Here is a 16,133-nt window from a genome sequence, read left to right as displayed (position 1 = left end):
ACATCATATCTCATTTGCAGTAGTACTCACATGTTAAGCTATGGGTCTTCATCTGGTTCCTATAGGAACTTCACCATCCGCTTCATGCCCATCCCCATCATTGATGCCTCCCAGGCCCTCAAAGCCAACCCAGAGAAGACAGAGGATGCATTGCTGAAGGTCGGTACTTCAGGAGATTGTCTAGTGCTACTCGGAGCTCTTTGTCCATTTTTCTCTGATTTTGAAGCTGCCCCAGTTTGGGACTGATAGCATTTCTCTGTGGGACATTTACATAAAATTACATTTATCTTTACATTGAGTCAGCGTAATGTGCAATATTCGTTTTGATTTCCTCTTTTGAAGATGGAGAGCTACTTGTTCCGGAATCACGAGACTCGCAGGTACCTGCAGGGGCAGGCATACCGACTTCAGCAGGGTATCGTCACAACAACCACCCAGCAGGTGAGCCTCAGGCTTTGCAAGAAGTTACAAAAACAAAAATCGTAATTGTAAATGAATCTGACAAGTCCCAACTGCTGTCTCCAGCTCCCAACTAATCAACCTCAACCCGCTTGTTCAGGTCATAGACAGGGTCTGTGTCAAGGTTCAGGACCACCTCAACTCCCTGAGGTACACAGAGAAAGATGCCATTCAGGAGGACATGAAGATGGCCGAGAACGTCATAAAGGATGCTCGAAACTCCAAACGAGTGAGTATTTAAGATTAAAGGAAGTAGACCCCCAGCTGTCTTGGGATTGTGATTCAACAGGTTTGTGTGATTTTAATTTCAGACCCTAACACCATGCAAACATTTCTTGGAAGGTTGTTGGGTTGTATTTTATTTTTGTTTGAATTATCTGCCCCCCCCCCTACTACTTTGTATGATCTCATTTCCTAAATGTCTGGAACTCATTGTTGACCTCAACAGTCTGAGCTCCCCAAGCCGAGATCTGTGCTTCTGATACTAGGGGGTAATTTTGAGTATTGAGTAAGGCTTAAATCTCATCCATGCTCTCCACCTAGCTTTTGCCCAACCTATACCACCTTGGTGCCACCTCCCGTGAGGACGTCAATGGCTCCTTTGCTGGCCCCATTCATGCCAAGCTGGAGTCTATGGCTGGGGAAGTGACCGATGTCATGGATGAGCAGCTGCAGGTAAGAATGTGATCCTGGTGGGGTTTGTATAGGCATGGAAAGAACAGCAGTGGTTAAGGAACTAGAATATGACCTAGAAGTTTCTCGTTGAAGTAAATCCTTTGAAAATGGCCCCAAACCAACATGAGGAATGTTCTTGCTCCAGGTGTTTTTGCCAGGATGTCTCTGTATGGATACATAGCTGTGTCTTTGAGCTGTCTTTGGCTGGTCCCTGGCTTTTTTCCCTCTGGTCTTCTGGCTTGGAAGGCAGCTTGTGTCCCATGAGGACAGACTTGCCTCAGCTGTCTGACAGCCCACGGAGTGAGAAACGGTGGCCTTCCATCACGTATAATTGATGCCCTTTGATTTGCCGGCCTTTCCCCTGAAGCTGCGATTACCATTAATCAGGACTGTGAAGAGACCAACTCTAAATGGGTCTGTACATCGGAGTGATTGATTTGCCAGCTGAATCATATGCGCTTTCTGTGCCTGGCTACTTGTTAGGAATCCTGGGGTCTCTGTTCTCCATGAAATCCCACGTGAGACACACACACGTGCACCTGTATCAAAACAGCAGCTTCTTTAAAGGCCTTCTAAATGAAGGTCAGATACATTTTTGAGAGCATATTTGGCTGCCGTACAGTCTCAGCCATTATAAAAATGATCACGTAGGATGGTCAAATTATATACTGTCAGTCTCATTCCTTGGCCCTGAGCTGACACGGCGCTGCCTTCTCTTTGCCTGCCTTATCTGCTGACTTCCTGCGAGCCGGCAGCAGATGCTGGACCCTGTGGTGAAACGTTAGGCCAGGCTGCTCTTTCCTGCCAATGTGAGGTTGGCTGCAATTCTGGACTTATTCCTGCAGTTAGAGATGGGCTTAATCTAAAACATGCGCCAAAGACACATTCCTGTTGAACAACAAGGCATTTGAATCTCCACAGTGGGTGTAAGTGTTTAGCTTTTCTGCTTCAGCACAATGTTCTATAAAATAGAAATAAGCTTCTTGTTTTTTCATCCATAGGTCTGATTGCACAGTGCTATGGCGCATTTTTTTGGAAAACCGGTGTGGAAGTTTTCAGGACCTCAGCCTCCATATCCCAGTCTTTGTTAGCAGCCTTCATAGAGGCGGTCTCTGCAGTCGTGAGTTAATGAGGGGGTGTGTTCTTCTCTTGACTCCTCCCTCTTTCCTCTATAGACCATGCTCAAATCCATGGTGGATGCAGCAGAAGCACTGTGTCCCTGCGTGATGAAGAAGGCCCACTTGCGGCAGGAGCTGATCAAGGCAGGTGCTGGCAGGATGGTAGTTCCCCGCAGTTTTGTCAAGGCCACTCTACTGGAGCAGTCTGGTGTGGACATCATCAACAAGATCAGGTAAGACTTGCTCTGGGACATGTTAATGCTCTCTCTCTCATGCAGACTGCCGTGAATGTATGTGCGGTGTGTGTATGTGCCTGCATGTTTCCTGGTTGGATGATACTGTTTCCTTGGCGTGATCTGTGGTGTGTAGTATAACCCTCTCATTTTTCCTCCTCACATAAAGTGATGTGAAGCTCACCATGGCCTCCTTCCTCTCTGATCGCATTGTTGATGAGGTTTTGGAGTCTCTCTCCAGATCCCAGCATATTCTGGTGAGCCCAGGAGCGCACACACAAATCCATGGTGACCAGTCCCTTATTAAAAGGAGTTTGAAGGGGCTTGGTCCCCATTTTTTTAACAGTTCAGTAAATCCAACCCCTCCAATCAGGCAGAGCACCTGGCCAGGAAGGGAAAGCCAGTGCAGCAACAGGAATCCCTGGAGGTGGAGCTCCAAGAGGAGGCGGTCCCGGTGATAGCCAATCAGGAGCCCGTGGAGGTGGAGAGACTGGAAGATCTGGACACCTGCATGGTAGGGGCACTTCTTGTTGTGAGCCGGAGGGCTCGGGTCGTCACAGATCATCTGAACCGGTGGGAGTTTGTCTGCTCAGCCTTATCATGTGATCATTTATTAAATATGTTCCTTAGTATGGGTTTTTAAAGGCTCATTTTCCAGTTGCTAGCTTGACTGTGCTCCACTTTCAAAAGAAACAGATCCATGTCATTGCCACGTGAGGCTCTGTGGTTCTCTCTAAACCGCTTGTCCCAGGGCTGGAGATGCATTACAGAGTACAAACCCCCCCCCCCCCCCCCCCCCGCCCCGCATCTCCTTTTAACTGGCCCCTCTCTCTCTACCATCTGCCACTCTGTTTCCCAGTGACTCTGCTGTCCAGGTCACTCTGCCGTGCCTCTTGCTTGATTTACTACTGCCATTGTCATCAAGTCTGCTTCACCCTCAGACAGTAGACACCCAGAAACCAGCGACCATCCACAGCCTCCGCCGCCAATGAGTTATGGCCATGAAGGGCATGAAATAGTAATTGAGCTGCTCTAACTCATCAGGCAGGGCAGGACGTCAAATCCGGAGACCTTCACAGAATTATTTCATAAATCAGAGCCCTGGGGTCATATTGACTAAGTTGAGCTGGATGAGGGTCATTTTGATCTTTTTGTTTTTCTTCGTTGCATGATGGTGATGGTGGTTCATGAGAGAATGAACACAGGACTCCTTAGTCATTCGGATTAGTATAAGCTCTAATTCGCTGTTTAGAAAAGAGCCGGCCTTGTTGGGCGACGCTGGGAATACTTCTGATAGGCACTCGGTGTACATTGTGATATCGGACTCTGAAATAATGACATGACATTCTGGGAGTAGGAAATAGGGATGGGTCATGAAAGATGGGTCATGCTTGTGGGTTAATAGGCACAGAGGCGACGCAGAATTGGTTTTCGGCTGCAGTTTCGCAGAATGCAGGCCAGTATTGAGCATGTAGAAATAATGCACATGAGGATGTGACCATCACATGACTCCCAAAGTTTACCTGCCTGGATTAGTGTTACTGCAGGATTGTTTGGTTAAGGCCACTTGTTTTGTTTCTGATCTGCTAATAAATTCCAGATGATGATGATTTTACTTTATGAATGGTTTATTTTGGAGGAAAAAGTCAAGCACTCGTGTTGATTCTGGAGTCTTTGATGTCAAAAATCTTGACAATCCAGCAGCATTTAGGTTCTGCTGGGGTTTGTATTGATCGAGCTTATATTTCCTGTGAAAAAGACTTGGCATTTTATCTGCTTTGAACATAACAGACCTTAAACCTGTCACTTAACTCAAGTTATAGAACTTGTTTTGTCAGCTGGCTCATTGGAGTATTACCCAACTGTCCTTTTCTGGCACTGGTGTGCTCCTGAAACCTGTAATGGTTTGGCTGTTTCTCCTCTGCAGATGACACCCATTTCTAAGAGGAGGAGCATCCACAGCAGAATGCTGCGGCCAGTCTCCAGGGCCTTTGGTAAGCAGTCGTCAGTGACCTCATCCTTAATCAGTAGCAAATGACCTCACCAGTGAGCTATTATGTGATTTTGTTCCTGATTGTTGGTCACCATCTGTCCATCAGAGATGGAGTTTGACCTGGATAAGGCCTTAGAAGATGTGCCTATTCATATCGAGGACCCACCCCTGCCGCCCAGGGTGGACACGCCACCTCCTCCACCTATAGTGGAAACACTTCCCCCAGAGGTGATAGAGGAGCTACCTTCAGAGGAGGCTAGCAAGCTGGAACACTACACAAAGCTCCGGCCCAAGAGGAACAAGAAGATGAAGTCCGGCAGTACGCCGGTGAGTGTGGCATCTTGACGCTTCAGCCCCGGGGCTTGGTGGTGCAGTCACTACAGTAGTCACATGGCTGAATGGATGCTGCAAGTTCGGCATATAATACAATACACTTACCAGGGTGCACCTTCAGTCTTCTTCAGAAACATCAGGTTTCTGTAGCAAATCCATGCAAGTCCATGATGTTCTGGAGATAATGTTATGTGCTGTACCTGGATGGGATGTAGAACTCTGTCTCCTTTCAGTTGACGAACAGCAGTCCCTCGCAGGAGGATGAGCAGGTCAATCCCACGGGAAGGGTGGATGAGGGCATCGATGAGTTCTTCTCTAAGAAAATCACTAAGATGGGATCTAAGTAAGTCTAAGTGAAGGTTGCACTTGATTTTAGACCATGTTTCATGCTGGTGTGACAGCCCAGCTTGAAGTGCGCTTTAATGGGTTCTGCTCCTTAATAGCTGGAGAACTTCTGGTTCCCTGCTGTGATGAGGAGGCCTGCCACGCCCCTGATCTTCTGGGCTAAGCTTTGTACATTCTGTTGCTCATAGGCGTTCGTCTCTTAAGAGCTCCAGCTCCCAAGAGCGGGACACGAAACGGGAATCTCGGAAGAGCGGGTTCCTCAACCTCATCATGTCCCGCTCCTCCAAGCACGACAAGGGCCAGCCAGCCCCTGCTGTGCCGGGGCCTACGGCAGCAGAGGAGCCGTTGTCCCCCAAGTGCTTGAGCTGGAGCTCCGCCCCTGAGCCAGCGAAGGTCAATGAGCCCAAGGCCCCTCCCACCGAGCAAGGCAGAGCGGTGGAACACCCCGAGGAACTGAAGGTTCCTGATTCCGTGGATCATCACTTGGAGGGAGAAGGGAAGGCCAGCCCCATGGGAGGCCGCCGGTGTAGGGTTCAGGTGATGGGCACTGGCCTCCTGGCTGAAATGAAGGCCAAGCAGGAGAAGAGGGCAGCCGGAGCGCACAAGGTTGGTGTCCAGCTGGTGACCTTTGAGGGTTTGGCCAAAGTTCCCAAGATGGAGGAGATTTTGTTTTTAGATGGCTGGTTTGGGGTTGCAGGATCATCAAGTCCCAGACCTTGATCACCCTGGAGGATGGATGTGAACTTTAGAGAAGGTGATAGTTTACTACTGAGTGGTCCTGAGATTTTTGAGTTCAATAAATAAGAAAACAGCTTCTCAGTGCCTAATAAATGCTTTCTTACCCGTTGTGGTCAGGGCAGTGCCGAGAAGTCTGCATGATTTGAGGCAGGAGAAACAGGTTATTGTTAGACAGTGTGGGTCTCACAGCAGACAGAGGTCTCAGTATTACATTTCCTACCCTGTGACAGCAGTTTTCTACATGAGATTAAACCCCAAAATGTTTAGTACCATAATGCATTTCTGCTGCTCCTAGTTCAGTCTCACTTTCTGGTCTTTCTGCTCATCTATGTGGAAGTAGCTCCCTCTAGTGTCCGTGGTCTGTACCTGCAGATTTTCTCCCACTGCACTGAAATCCAGTGGATTTAAGATGGCCATTTTAATTATACAGAAACTTTTTCTTTGATCTATTTGCGTACAGATGATGGTGATGATATTTTTATGGAGATGAGAGCTCTTCCTGAAGAATGAGGTGCTACTAACTTTTGAATCGGTTGATGGTAGTGTTCAATGACTGTGTGTGCTGATTTGTCACGTCCTCACGCAACATTTCATCTCTTGCAGATGGTCAACTCCCCTGCCTGTCCTGAGAAGCCCACAGGCAGTGACCCAGGTGGGTGCTGCTTCCATCTTCATGTAAATTAACCTCCATGCTATCCATCAAATGATGGAGTTTAGGAGCGATTTCCCAAAAGTCTCTGTAAGCGTCAAAGGTCAGGAATTCCGATGTTACATAGAAAATCACGAATGTCTCTTAATTTGCGAGCATCTGATTGGTGTGTTTCATTTGTCAAAGGGCGCCCAGCTCCACCAGACAGCAGGCCGCTGGGGGTCCCTAAAGGGGAGACTGTGACGGGCCCCTCAGAGAGGCCCCCCATGAGCGACGGGAAGCCGGAGGCTGCACCCAGGAGCCGTAATCCTTCCTGTAACCTCTCTCCTGTCAGCCCCAAGCCCCCGCCACTGAGTAGCAAGCCCTCCCTAATCAACAGGCCCTCTGTGCCTCAGAAACCTCGAACCAGCAGCAGCCGCAGCATAGGTGTGTTGTGCACTGGAAGTGCTGGTTTTACCCTAGGAGATGCCGGTGGGAGTCTGGGAGGGGTTGACTGTGTTCTGGCTGCAGAGATGATGATGATGATGATGATGATGGTGATGGTGGTGCCAACACTGAAGAAGAATAAATGTTAAAACAAAGATGACAGATGAATGTTTGTCTGGAGTCTCCTGCCTCCCACATTACTTTTGTCTGCCATTTTAAGGTCCTGCTGTCCTGAGGCTCGCAATTCATTTGTTTAATGAAAATCTCTTGAATTGTGCTTTAGACGAACATCCAGAGTCTCCCAGTGGGAATATGTGTCCAAAGGTGTCACTGCTGTCACACAGCCCCAAGAGGGCGCCCTCGGACAGTGAGAAGTGTTGCCCAAGCAGCCTTCCCTTGTCTGTTCTGGACGGTGAGTTCTGTCTGTATATTCAGTCTCAGACTATGTAGTCAAACTGATGTCTTCATTAATAAAACACTTAACATTCATAGAAATGAGGCTCGATGGATCAGAGGAAGTGGATTAAATGCCTCCAGTGTCTGATTTAATCCCCCTGGTATAATGTCTTCCTCACAATGAAGGGCTTTTTATTTGATCTGACTTTCTGCAGTCTCCTCATTTGTTTACATTTGGCTCTTTCAAATAGGGGGGGGGGGGGTCGCACGGTTGTGCAGTGGGCAGCGCTTTGCTTGTTCTCTTTGCGTCATTGTGGGGTTTCCTCCGGTTTCCCCGCCTCAGTCCACAAACATGCTGACGTGAATTGGAGCTGCCAAATTGTCCGTTGATGTGCTTGTGTGTGTGAAAGGTGTTAGTGCCCTTTGATGGTTGGCGCCCCGCCCTGGGCTATTCCCTGCCTTGTGTCCATAGCTTCCAGGATCGACTCCAGACCCCCCCAATCCTGCACCGGATAAGCGGGTACAGAAAATGGATGGATGCATGGATGTTTTATATCAGAGTTTAACTTTAATTTATTCGCTCATAATTCCTTCAATTAGTCACTTTTCGCATATCATGGATGGTTTTGTCGCTCGCTGTTCTGTTTCCTCCCAGCAGCAGAGCCCCTGGGAGATGGGAACCCGTTTGATTCTGACCCGGAAGCGGAGCGGCCCGCCGCCACTGTGAAGCTCGCGTCTCTGCGGCAGTGCTCCGCTAGTGCCGCCGAGGAAGTGGACGAGCAAGAGCGCAGGAAGTCCCTCCCCCGACATGGTTAGACCAATCAAATGTTACCTTTCACCTGTCCGACACCTGGCCTTTGTTAATGACTTATGGGGTTAATTTTTTAAGTAATGCACAATCTGAGCCCTCCCAAAAGACTGAGCTCTGGTGCTGTGGAGCTGATTTTGCAGCTGATGACATGGACTCCCTAATATAACAACTGCATGTTCAAGTCTAAGGGACAGCCCAACTGGTCCTGCATCTGTGTTGATCTAGTTAACCTGCCATTTCCTCCAGATATGAGGGCTAGGTTGTGATGGATAGAATGTGTGTTTTATGCTGTTGCGTGATATGGCGCCCCCTAGTGTTCATCGATTCACATATTCTGTGGTGGCACTCCTAGAGCGACCAGCCTCCATAGCAGATGCTACTGTGCACCTGAGTGGGGGATCCCTCAGCACTGAGGATGGAGGCCCCAGGACCAAGGACAGAGACAGGAACCAAGCAAGCGAGTCTACAGAAGCTGAGGAGGAGCCTGAGAAAGACATTTTTACATAAAAATAAAGACTGATGTCAGACATACATGCATGCTGCCACCTCTTTGGTTGTTCAGAAATGCACAGAAAGAGCCAGTGTTTTTCAGAAGGCTGTTTCTCCAAGTCCTTCCTGCGATTTCCTCACATGTACCAAACCCTGATGACCACATGTCCTGAAAAAAGCAGGTTTACGGCTAGCTGTCCATATGAACATTTAATTACTTCCTGGCCCAAAACCATGCTATCAGTGTTTTGTTACTGTTTTGAAACATGATTTTTAGGGTCTGGTCATGTTGGGGTCACCAGGCCCGAAATGCAAGGTCAATATTAACCGGTTTCCTTACAAAAAAGTGATCAGTCACGTTCCCAGATGATCTCCTGCAGATTGCAAATTAATCTTAAAAAATCTGTTTCTTCCGAGCAGCTGAAATAAATTCAGCTTCAATGTGTTTTTCCCAAAATTACTGTCGTTTGTAGTTAGTTTGTAAATGTATTCTGGGGGAGGAATTAGGGACAGTGTCTCTTGTGTAGTTTTGTGTGTAATATGTGCGTTTGTGTTGGCGTGTCTGTCCATAGATACAGCTGTGTCTGAAAAGTGTTGACATGTTGTCTTCTGTAATATATAAGTACTTATTCTATACCAAATACCTACTATACTTTTATATAAGAGCACAATATTAAGGCAAGGTGTTTTATAATTTGTCAAGAAATATATTTCGTATATAACAAACAAATGTACCTTCAAGGTGCCCACTGAATGTGGGGGGGGGGGGTAAATGTACATTTTATTAATAAAATCATACATAAAATTTGGTTTGTAATGGAAGATGGAAGTTTATTAAATTAAAGGTATTTTGATTGAGAACCTTCTCAGTACGTTACAAAAAATTATCTGGATCTCTTGTTTACATTTTATCAATTAAAGTGATTTATGTGTAAAATGTCATCGGTGTCATCTGCGTATGTACACAACACATACAACCTCCTGGGATTTTATAAGATGTATCAGGGTGATTAACAAGAATTTTGTCACTTGACATGCGTTAATAACCAGATGAAATATTATTACTACTGTTATGAAACATTTTGGTTCCGTCTCTTTTCGTGTGGTTACATGAGTTGGCGGGGGTGCTTATATAGGCCTAGACTTTGAGATACGTAATTTGGTGGTGAAATGTAGTTATTTTTATTTTTATTTATACCTAATGACGTTAAGCCCTTTCCGAGCACTTGACGGTAGTAATTTTCCTGCGCGCGGAGTCCCTCCCATCAGAATAAAGTAGCGCGAGTTCCTTCTCCAGCTGAAAGCGCTCGGAGATCCTGCTCGTCTGCGTGGAGCGGAGCATCTGCCTCCACAGTCCCCCTACTCTGACCCGATAAGGCACCATGGACAGCGCTTTTCATAACCTGGACGCCGCACTTTTTATGGACATTTGGCGACATTTCGACCGCGACGGTAAGAGCAGAACGAGAGACTTTAGAAATGTGCTCATCATATATCCTTCCCGGTTTAAAACGTGAAATGCATCGTTTTATGTTTAATGTCGTTGTTTTAACATGACATCCGCGGCGTGGCTGAAATTAATTTTAAACTTCAAGTAAAGCTGTTTACATAGTATATACAGCTTTCAGCGCAGTGAAACGATCCCTGGTCTTACAGACAAAGGCTATGTAGACAGAAAAATGCTGGAGGACTTTTTCCGACACACGATGAAGAAGCTAGGAGTCCGCGTGAGTAACCAGCCATTTGTACTTAACGTTTAATCCGCACGTTTAATTCATACACAATTACTGTAAAAGTCTTAAACATGAAATAATATTAGATCCTAATTGCATGATGTTATGTTATCAATTCTTTTTTTTTTAAATAAAAGCGTGTTTCTTAAAAGAAAAACTCCTGTTTTGGTGCTATGGGTTAAGCGTAAAAGGGTAAATTATAATGTTGTATAAAAAATAAATAAATAAATGCCATTTTATTGCCTCGCAGTGGGTCTGCAATTAAGTTTTCGCCGCAACATCACATTGCTACCCAGCATAGGTAGAAGGTGTAGTCAACATGAGAATATAAGAACTAGCAGACAGAATATAGAAGGTGACAGATTTGAACACCTTTCTGAAGTTTTCAGCTAAACTTCTCCTGTCTCTAGTCCCCAGTTTTGTGAGGTGCACCTCCTCCTCTTATTGGCAGCTGTTGACTTTCCGTTTGCCGAATCTTAGCTCTGTGAGAACTGGATCCCGAAAATCGAAACTTCATGGCTGATTCGTCTTTACTGATTCTAAGTTGACATAAATGCCGAGTGACTCCTGCTTAGAGCGCCCGGAGAGAGGATGACTGGCTCGTACTCTTGTATTCCTTTTTCTTTGGGTCCCGGGAAAGGTCACAGAGGAGAAGGTTCAGCAGATGAAGCACAGATTTGCCTCTACTTGTGATGGAGGAGGACATGAGCGCTTGCAGATCCAGGAGGTACGTCCAGTTGTAAACCTAGCAGCGGGTAGGTCTAGGTCCTAGACCTACTCTAGGAGAATAGCTTATTGTATTCGTCAGTGCAAAGTTTTAAATGATTAGTGTTTAACACTGAGAAGGATCCCTCTCCAGCTGGCCAGCAAGATGCTTCCAGAAGATGAGAACTTCCTGCTCCTGTTCCGGAGAGAGGAGGCGCTGGAGAGCAGCGTTGAGTTCATGAGGGTAAGACCTGAGTGCCCCTGGCTGGGGGTCCCCCCCCCCCCCACTTCTCACACAAACTTTGCCCCCCTCCCTGCAGATCTGGAGGAACTACGACACTGACAGCAGTGGGTACATTTCGGCTGTGGAGCTCAAGGTAAGTGGACTCACCACCTCCTGCCACAGATCTTAGCAGACCTCCACTTCTCCAGGCCGTGGTCTTCCAAAAACCGGTGTTTTTAAATTCTGACTCTAACATGGCTGCATCTTTACTGGTGGACGGTTTTATCGAGGGGAGTTTCTAGCTACTGAAAAGATCAAGGGCTAACTCAAGTTTACCTCGGGATTGACTTTTTCTTTTTGAAGGAAGATTGGCATCAGGGCTAAAATACTTAGGGCTAGGCTTAAAATATCCCGGGCTATAGCCCCAAGTGATCAGACCTGATAACGCCCCTGCTTTGATCGGGTGTTATATATGGATAAACGAGAGGTCTGAAGGTTTTTGAAGATCCTGCAGTAGGGTGCGGATGAAGATCATAAAGACTGTGCGCTCATTCTCTTTCAGGGAAGCACATGTGTGCAGTTTGGCAGCACTGTGGACATCAGCGCCTAATCTAGACACATTATTACATTTTCTGCTGTTGTCCTGAACAGGATTTCCTAAAGGATCTGTTTCTGCAGCACAACAAGGTGGTGTCCCCTGGCCAACTGGAGAAATACACGGAAGCCATGGTAACCCCCTGCTCTGCCCCTATTTATTGCATATCGAAACTGTCCATCTGATCTCAGGGTTTCCGTCTACTTCTTCTGAATGGTGGATTTCCATTCCTTATGTTCCAAGTAGTTAGACTTTTCTGTGGTCGGCTAGGAATTTTGAGTGATTTTGATTGCAAAGTGACATGTCATTGCAGAGGCTTTCCATTTGCACCAGTATACAGAGGAAATAATAATAACAAGACATGCAAAAAACAAATATATTTGATATGCTTTCATGCTTGGGACATATTAGTATATTCACGTGTTGATGCACAATACATATCTCAATATGTAAGCTTACTAATCAGCCCATGACCTTTTTGAATCGATGTCCTCTAATTACAGATGAAGATGTTTGACAAAAATAATGACGGCCGGCTGGATCTGAATGACTTAGCCAGGTAACAGCATAACCAAACATTTCTTTTTAATCTAACATGGCAATTTGTAGGCTACTGGAGACCAAGAAAGCTAGGTCAATACTGCATCTTATGGAATATGACAGGCAGAAAGGTGCAGTCATCATGAGAAAATTCGAAGAAGCAGACAGAATAGGCATCCCTGAGAAGGTGATGGATTTGAACACCTTTCTGAAGTTTTCAGCTAAGCTTCTCATGTTTCTAGTCCCCAGTTTTGTGAGGTGCACCTCCTCCTCTGATTGGCAGCTGTTGACTTTCCTCTTCCCTTCTAGGATCTTAGCTTTGCGAGAAAACTTCCTGCTGAAATTCAAGATGGATGTAAGTCTGCTGCTTCTCTTGTGTCACAGTTGAGGTGAACTTGCATCCAGCAGGGGCTCCGACCCAAGAAATTAAAGATCTGTGGTGTAAATCCTCAGGAGCTTCTTAAAAATCCCACATTCAACAGCAGCATGACAACACAACATCAATGCATATCATCATAGGAGAAAACCTGAGAAAGTATAGAGAAATCAGATGTTTCTTCAAGTGAGACTCGGTGTCTACACTAACTGATTCTCACCACCTGCTTTAAGCCAGTGGAAAAGATAGACTACTGTAACAGACCTGTCGCAGATCATCAGAGCTGAATATTCTCACTCTGAGTTTTTCCATTTGAAATTTACATCTCTCTGTAATTCTTTTGATGAAGACACTTTAATTCTTTGATCTGCACAAGTACAGGTACGTTGGAATTCTTTAGTTTGGGTATATCCTATCATACTCTCATTTGAGACATAAAGACATATATACAGGTGAGAAGAAAGTCTGGGGTCAGATGGCAGGATCAGCCATTTATCCAGCTCCCCTGGAGCATACCGGAGGGTTATGCTGCTCAAAGGCTGAGGACAGGATTTGAACCAACGACCTTCCGATCACAGGCACAGTTACACACTGGCCCCAATGCTCTGGTGCTCTCGTAGCTCCGTTTGTCCTTTGATGGTCTTCAACTATAATGATCACTAACTGCAAGCAACGCCCAGTGTATAGTCCTACTTTTGTGGTTAAAATAGTACTTTAAATACTGTCTTAGCACCTCACACCTGCCTGTTTCAGGCCTGCAGTCAAGAGGACAGGAAGCGCGACTTTGAGGCCATCTTTGCACACTATGATGTCGTAAGTAGGAGACACAAAGCCTCCAAGCTCTGATGGCGATATCACAGGATATCACTCACAGCCTGGTTCACCCAAATGGTACCAATAACATGTGTTACACCAACTTTGGCATCTTAATATTTGATGTGTGACAAACATTACTTTGTCCAACATGTAGAATGAACAGTAAGAACCCTAGCAGTGTACCTTAAGATATCAAAAATGTATGATAATCTGTAAAATGGGAAATGGCCACCAAACGGGTTAATCAGTTTATTACTTGCATACTGAATCTTCTCCGACAGTGATTATTAATGGGCCACTAATGATTATTCTAACTCTGGGGCTGCAATCAAAAAGTCAGTCAAGCTGAAACCTACAAGAGGATCATTAACTGAGCTGTCCAGTTCTTCTTGAGGACCTTGGTTGGAGTAAACTGTGGCATCTTTTCTAAACATCTTTTCTAAAAACGATGAAAGGGTGGATATGCAACCAGAGTCACAACAATCGTAATTAAATGCAGGAGGGGAATCTGGAAGTCAGCCTCACTAAACACAACTCAGCAGAATTATGAATGTGATCAAGCGTTTGCATAAATGCGAAAAGCTTTCTTGAAGGTATGCATTGAGATTTGATAATAAAAAGGTAGCACATTTGACTCCATGTTCTTTCTGTAAATATTCACCTAGAATTTGTCTGCATTTCAGAGTAAGACTGGAGCTTTAGAAGGACCTGAAGTAGATGGCTTTGTGAAGGACATGATGGAGCTGGTCAAGGTTGGATCCTTCATGCATTGTTCTTCTAGTTTTCAAGCCTTGAACATCTCCTCCATGGTTTAGGCATTTGGGAAAAAACACAACAAAACAGTGTCCTGCATACACACAAAGAACATTTCCCAGCATGCTTTGCAGCTTACAGCTGTGTTCCAACTATTTGTATGCTTATCATCCCTCAGGCCAACATCAGCAGTGTCGACCTCGATAAGTTTCGTCACGTGCTGCTGGAGCATTGTGATGTCAACCGGGATGGAAAGATCCAGAAGAATGAACTGGCACTGTGTCTGGGGCTGAAGCTGAATTCGTAACCCCTCCCCCCCCCCCCCCCCCCACACACACACACACACACACACAGAAGCAGTGCTCCCCCTTTGCCACAGTGTCCCATGTGGTTGAAATGACGCAGTGCAACACACTGTCTAACAGCCGCCCGAGGGCTCCTGTGATGTGAGATCCCGTGATCCCGTGTTCCACGCGTGTGTGGACAGGTGTCTGCCTCAGCTTTAGTGATGTTCTGCAGTGTGTCTGCATGTCGCTGAGCTGGATTCAGGTTCATATATGATGCTTCTCGCCTGTATCTCAGCAGCTATGCTTTTCTGTATTTGAATTGTCCGATGTTGTGATTATTTATAACTTATCTGCGTTATGGTGATTTGGCGTAATCACAGTAAGAGTAGAGTCTGTCTGACATGGTTGGTCTCGTAAATGAAAATATTCAAGAAAAGCTGTTCCTTGAGAGATTTTCACTGCCAGTGAAATAAAGGTAGAGTGCCAACATTATTTGGTGTCATTCCTCTTCTTGGGTGGAGTGAGTCGGGAATAATGGCATTTGCCCGTCATACTGCATGCAGTGTAATCAAAAAACCAGACAGAATTGCTATAAATGCCTGGCAAATGCAATGGAATAGGAGAGCAGCAGACAAAACGAGACTGGAGATTCTGGAACCTAAAGCACTTGTATCCATATCACATGGCACAGAAGCAGACATGACAGATGTGGTGGTTATACTTTAAAATGCAGCCATAACAAATACATTATACGGACAAGACTATTGGGACGCCTGTCCATTTCCGCTAAAGGAACTTTTATAACATTCCACTCTAAATCCATAGCCACCACTGTGGAGTTGCCCCCCCCTTTGGCAGCTATAACAGCTGCCGCTCTTCTGGGAAGGTTTTCCATACGTTTTTGCAGTGTGTCTGTGCATGTGAACTCCACACACAAAGCTGCGATCCCCTTAAATGCCGATTCTGCTCCGCAATGGCCGGTTTTAGCACAAACGTGGGCATGGCATCCGAAAGCTTTGTCACCACAGCGTTACACAGTGGTATACACAATGTTGGTAACAATGACAGACAATAAGGAACAATGTCTCAGTGGGCATACAAGAGGAACCACTTTATTATTTATTAAGCGATTGTGAGCTTCCCATATTTTGATTCTTCTTCTTGTCTGCTGTTTTTGGAAGGGGAGGAGCTTCCCGCAGTAGCATCTGATTGCTGTAATTACGCCCAGCTGCACCGCGAGGGTCATGACGCTGATGCTCCTCTGTCATTTGGCCCCAGCTGTGGCCTGCTTTAATTTCAGCCTATCGGCACCCGGGCACAAGGAGAGAAATTCGGAAACCTAGTCAGGCTGCAATTAAAGCTTGGAGCTGTGGGCGAGAGGAGGGCGTGCAGCCTTGGCTGGCCTGTGCTCAAAAACATCAGTGACCTTCCACTGCTAAA

The 16,133-nt window shown here is 46.0% G+C and overlaps 2 protein-coding genes across 6 annotated transcripts in view; both read left to right on the top strand.

Moving 5' to 3' along the window:
- Positions 1-9,607, top strand: part of LOC111852392 (F-actin-uncapping protein LRRC16A-like) — a 39,414-nt gene extending 29,807 nt beyond the window's left edge. For 2 of the 3 annotated variants that reach the window (XM_023828275.2, XM_023828289.2), the window contains 16 exons: positions 66-159; positions 343-441; positions 560-688; positions 1,003-1,134; positions 2,310-2,485; positions 2,655-2,742; positions 2,859-2,999; positions 4,413-4,479; positions 4,585-4,805; positions 5,045-5,154; positions 5,345-5,762; positions 6,498-6,546; positions 6,730-6,969; positions 7,253-7,381; positions 8,021-8,176; positions 8,529-9,607. In XM_023828275.2, the coding sequence (XP_023684043.1) occupies positions 66-159; positions 343-441; positions 560-688; positions 1,003-1,134; positions 2,310-2,485; positions 2,655-2,742; positions 2,859-2,999; positions 4,413-4,479; positions 4,585-4,805; positions 5,045-5,154; positions 5,345-5,762; positions 6,498-6,546; positions 6,730-6,969; positions 7,253-7,381; positions 8,021-8,176; positions 8,529-8,683 (2,404 nt within the window). In that variant the 3' untranslated portion in view covers positions 8,684-9,607. The remainder of the gene's footprint in view (positions 1-65; positions 160-342; positions 442-559; positions 689-1,002; positions 1,135-2,309; positions 2,486-2,654; positions 2,743-2,858; positions 3,000-4,412; positions 4,480-4,584; positions 4,806-5,044; positions 5,155-5,344; positions 5,763-6,497; positions 6,547-6,729; positions 6,970-7,252; positions 7,382-8,020; positions 8,177-8,528) is intronic. The other variant, XM_023828282.2, reaches the window with a different exon arrangement.
- Positions 9,608-9,736: 129 nt separating this feature from the next.
- On the top strand, positions 9,737-14,732 carry LOC111852551 (secretagogin-like). 3 transcript variants are annotated; one of them, XR_002840258.2, is made up of 12 exons: positions 9,737-10,117; positions 10,322-10,392; positions 11,039-11,125; positions 11,258-11,347; positions 11,424-11,480; positions 11,978-12,055; positions 12,425-12,480; positions 12,585-12,648; positions 12,771-12,816; positions 13,591-13,650; positions 14,337-14,405; positions 14,585-14,654. XR_002840258.2 is itself a non-coding variant. In XM_023828619.2 (11 exons), the coding sequence occupies exons 1-11, from the start codon at positions 10,048-10,050 to the stop codon at positions 14,711-14,713; spliced, it is 786 nt and encodes a 261-aa protein (XP_023684387.1). In that variant the 5' UTR covers positions 9,737-10,047; the 3' UTR covers positions 14,714-14,732. The 3 variants fall into 3 exon arrangements, 2 of the variants coding, with proteins under 2 accessions (XP_023684387.1, XP_023684378.1); XM_023828619.2 differs by lacking the exon at positions 12,585-12,648 and having other exon boundaries at positions 12,005-12,055; positions 14,585-14,732; XM_023828610.2 differs by lacking the exon at positions 12,585-12,648 and having other exon boundaries at positions 14,585-14,732.
- Positions 14,733-16,133: the final 1,401 nt, after the last annotated feature.

Source organism: Paramormyrops kingsleyae, chromosome 23 (assembly GCF_048594095.1).
Source record: "Paramormyrops kingsleyae isolate MSU_618 chromosome 23, PKINGS_0.4, whole genome shotgun sequence".
NCBI classification, from domain to species: Eukaryota; Metazoa; Chordata; class Actinopteri; order Osteoglossiformes; family Mormyridae; genus Paramormyrops; species Paramormyrops kingsleyae.
Note: the sequence above shows the minus strand (reverse complement) of the source record. Positions and strands in the feature narration are given on the sequence as shown.

Excerpts from the sequence above, each read along its gene's own strand:
- LOC111852551 (XM_023828610.2), top strand. The coding sequence starts at position 10,048 with ATGGACAGCGCTTTTCATAACCTGGACGCCGCACTTTTTATGGACATT. Across the intron at positions 11,126-11,257 it reads AGCGCTTGCAGATCCAGGAG|CTGGCCAGCAAGATGCTTCC; the intron begins GTACGTCCAGTT and ends ATCCCTCTCCAG. Across the intron at positions 11,348-11,423 it reads GCAGCGTTGAGTTCATGAGG|ATCTGGAGGAACTACGACAC; the intron begins GTAAGACCTGAG and ends CCCTCCCTGCAG.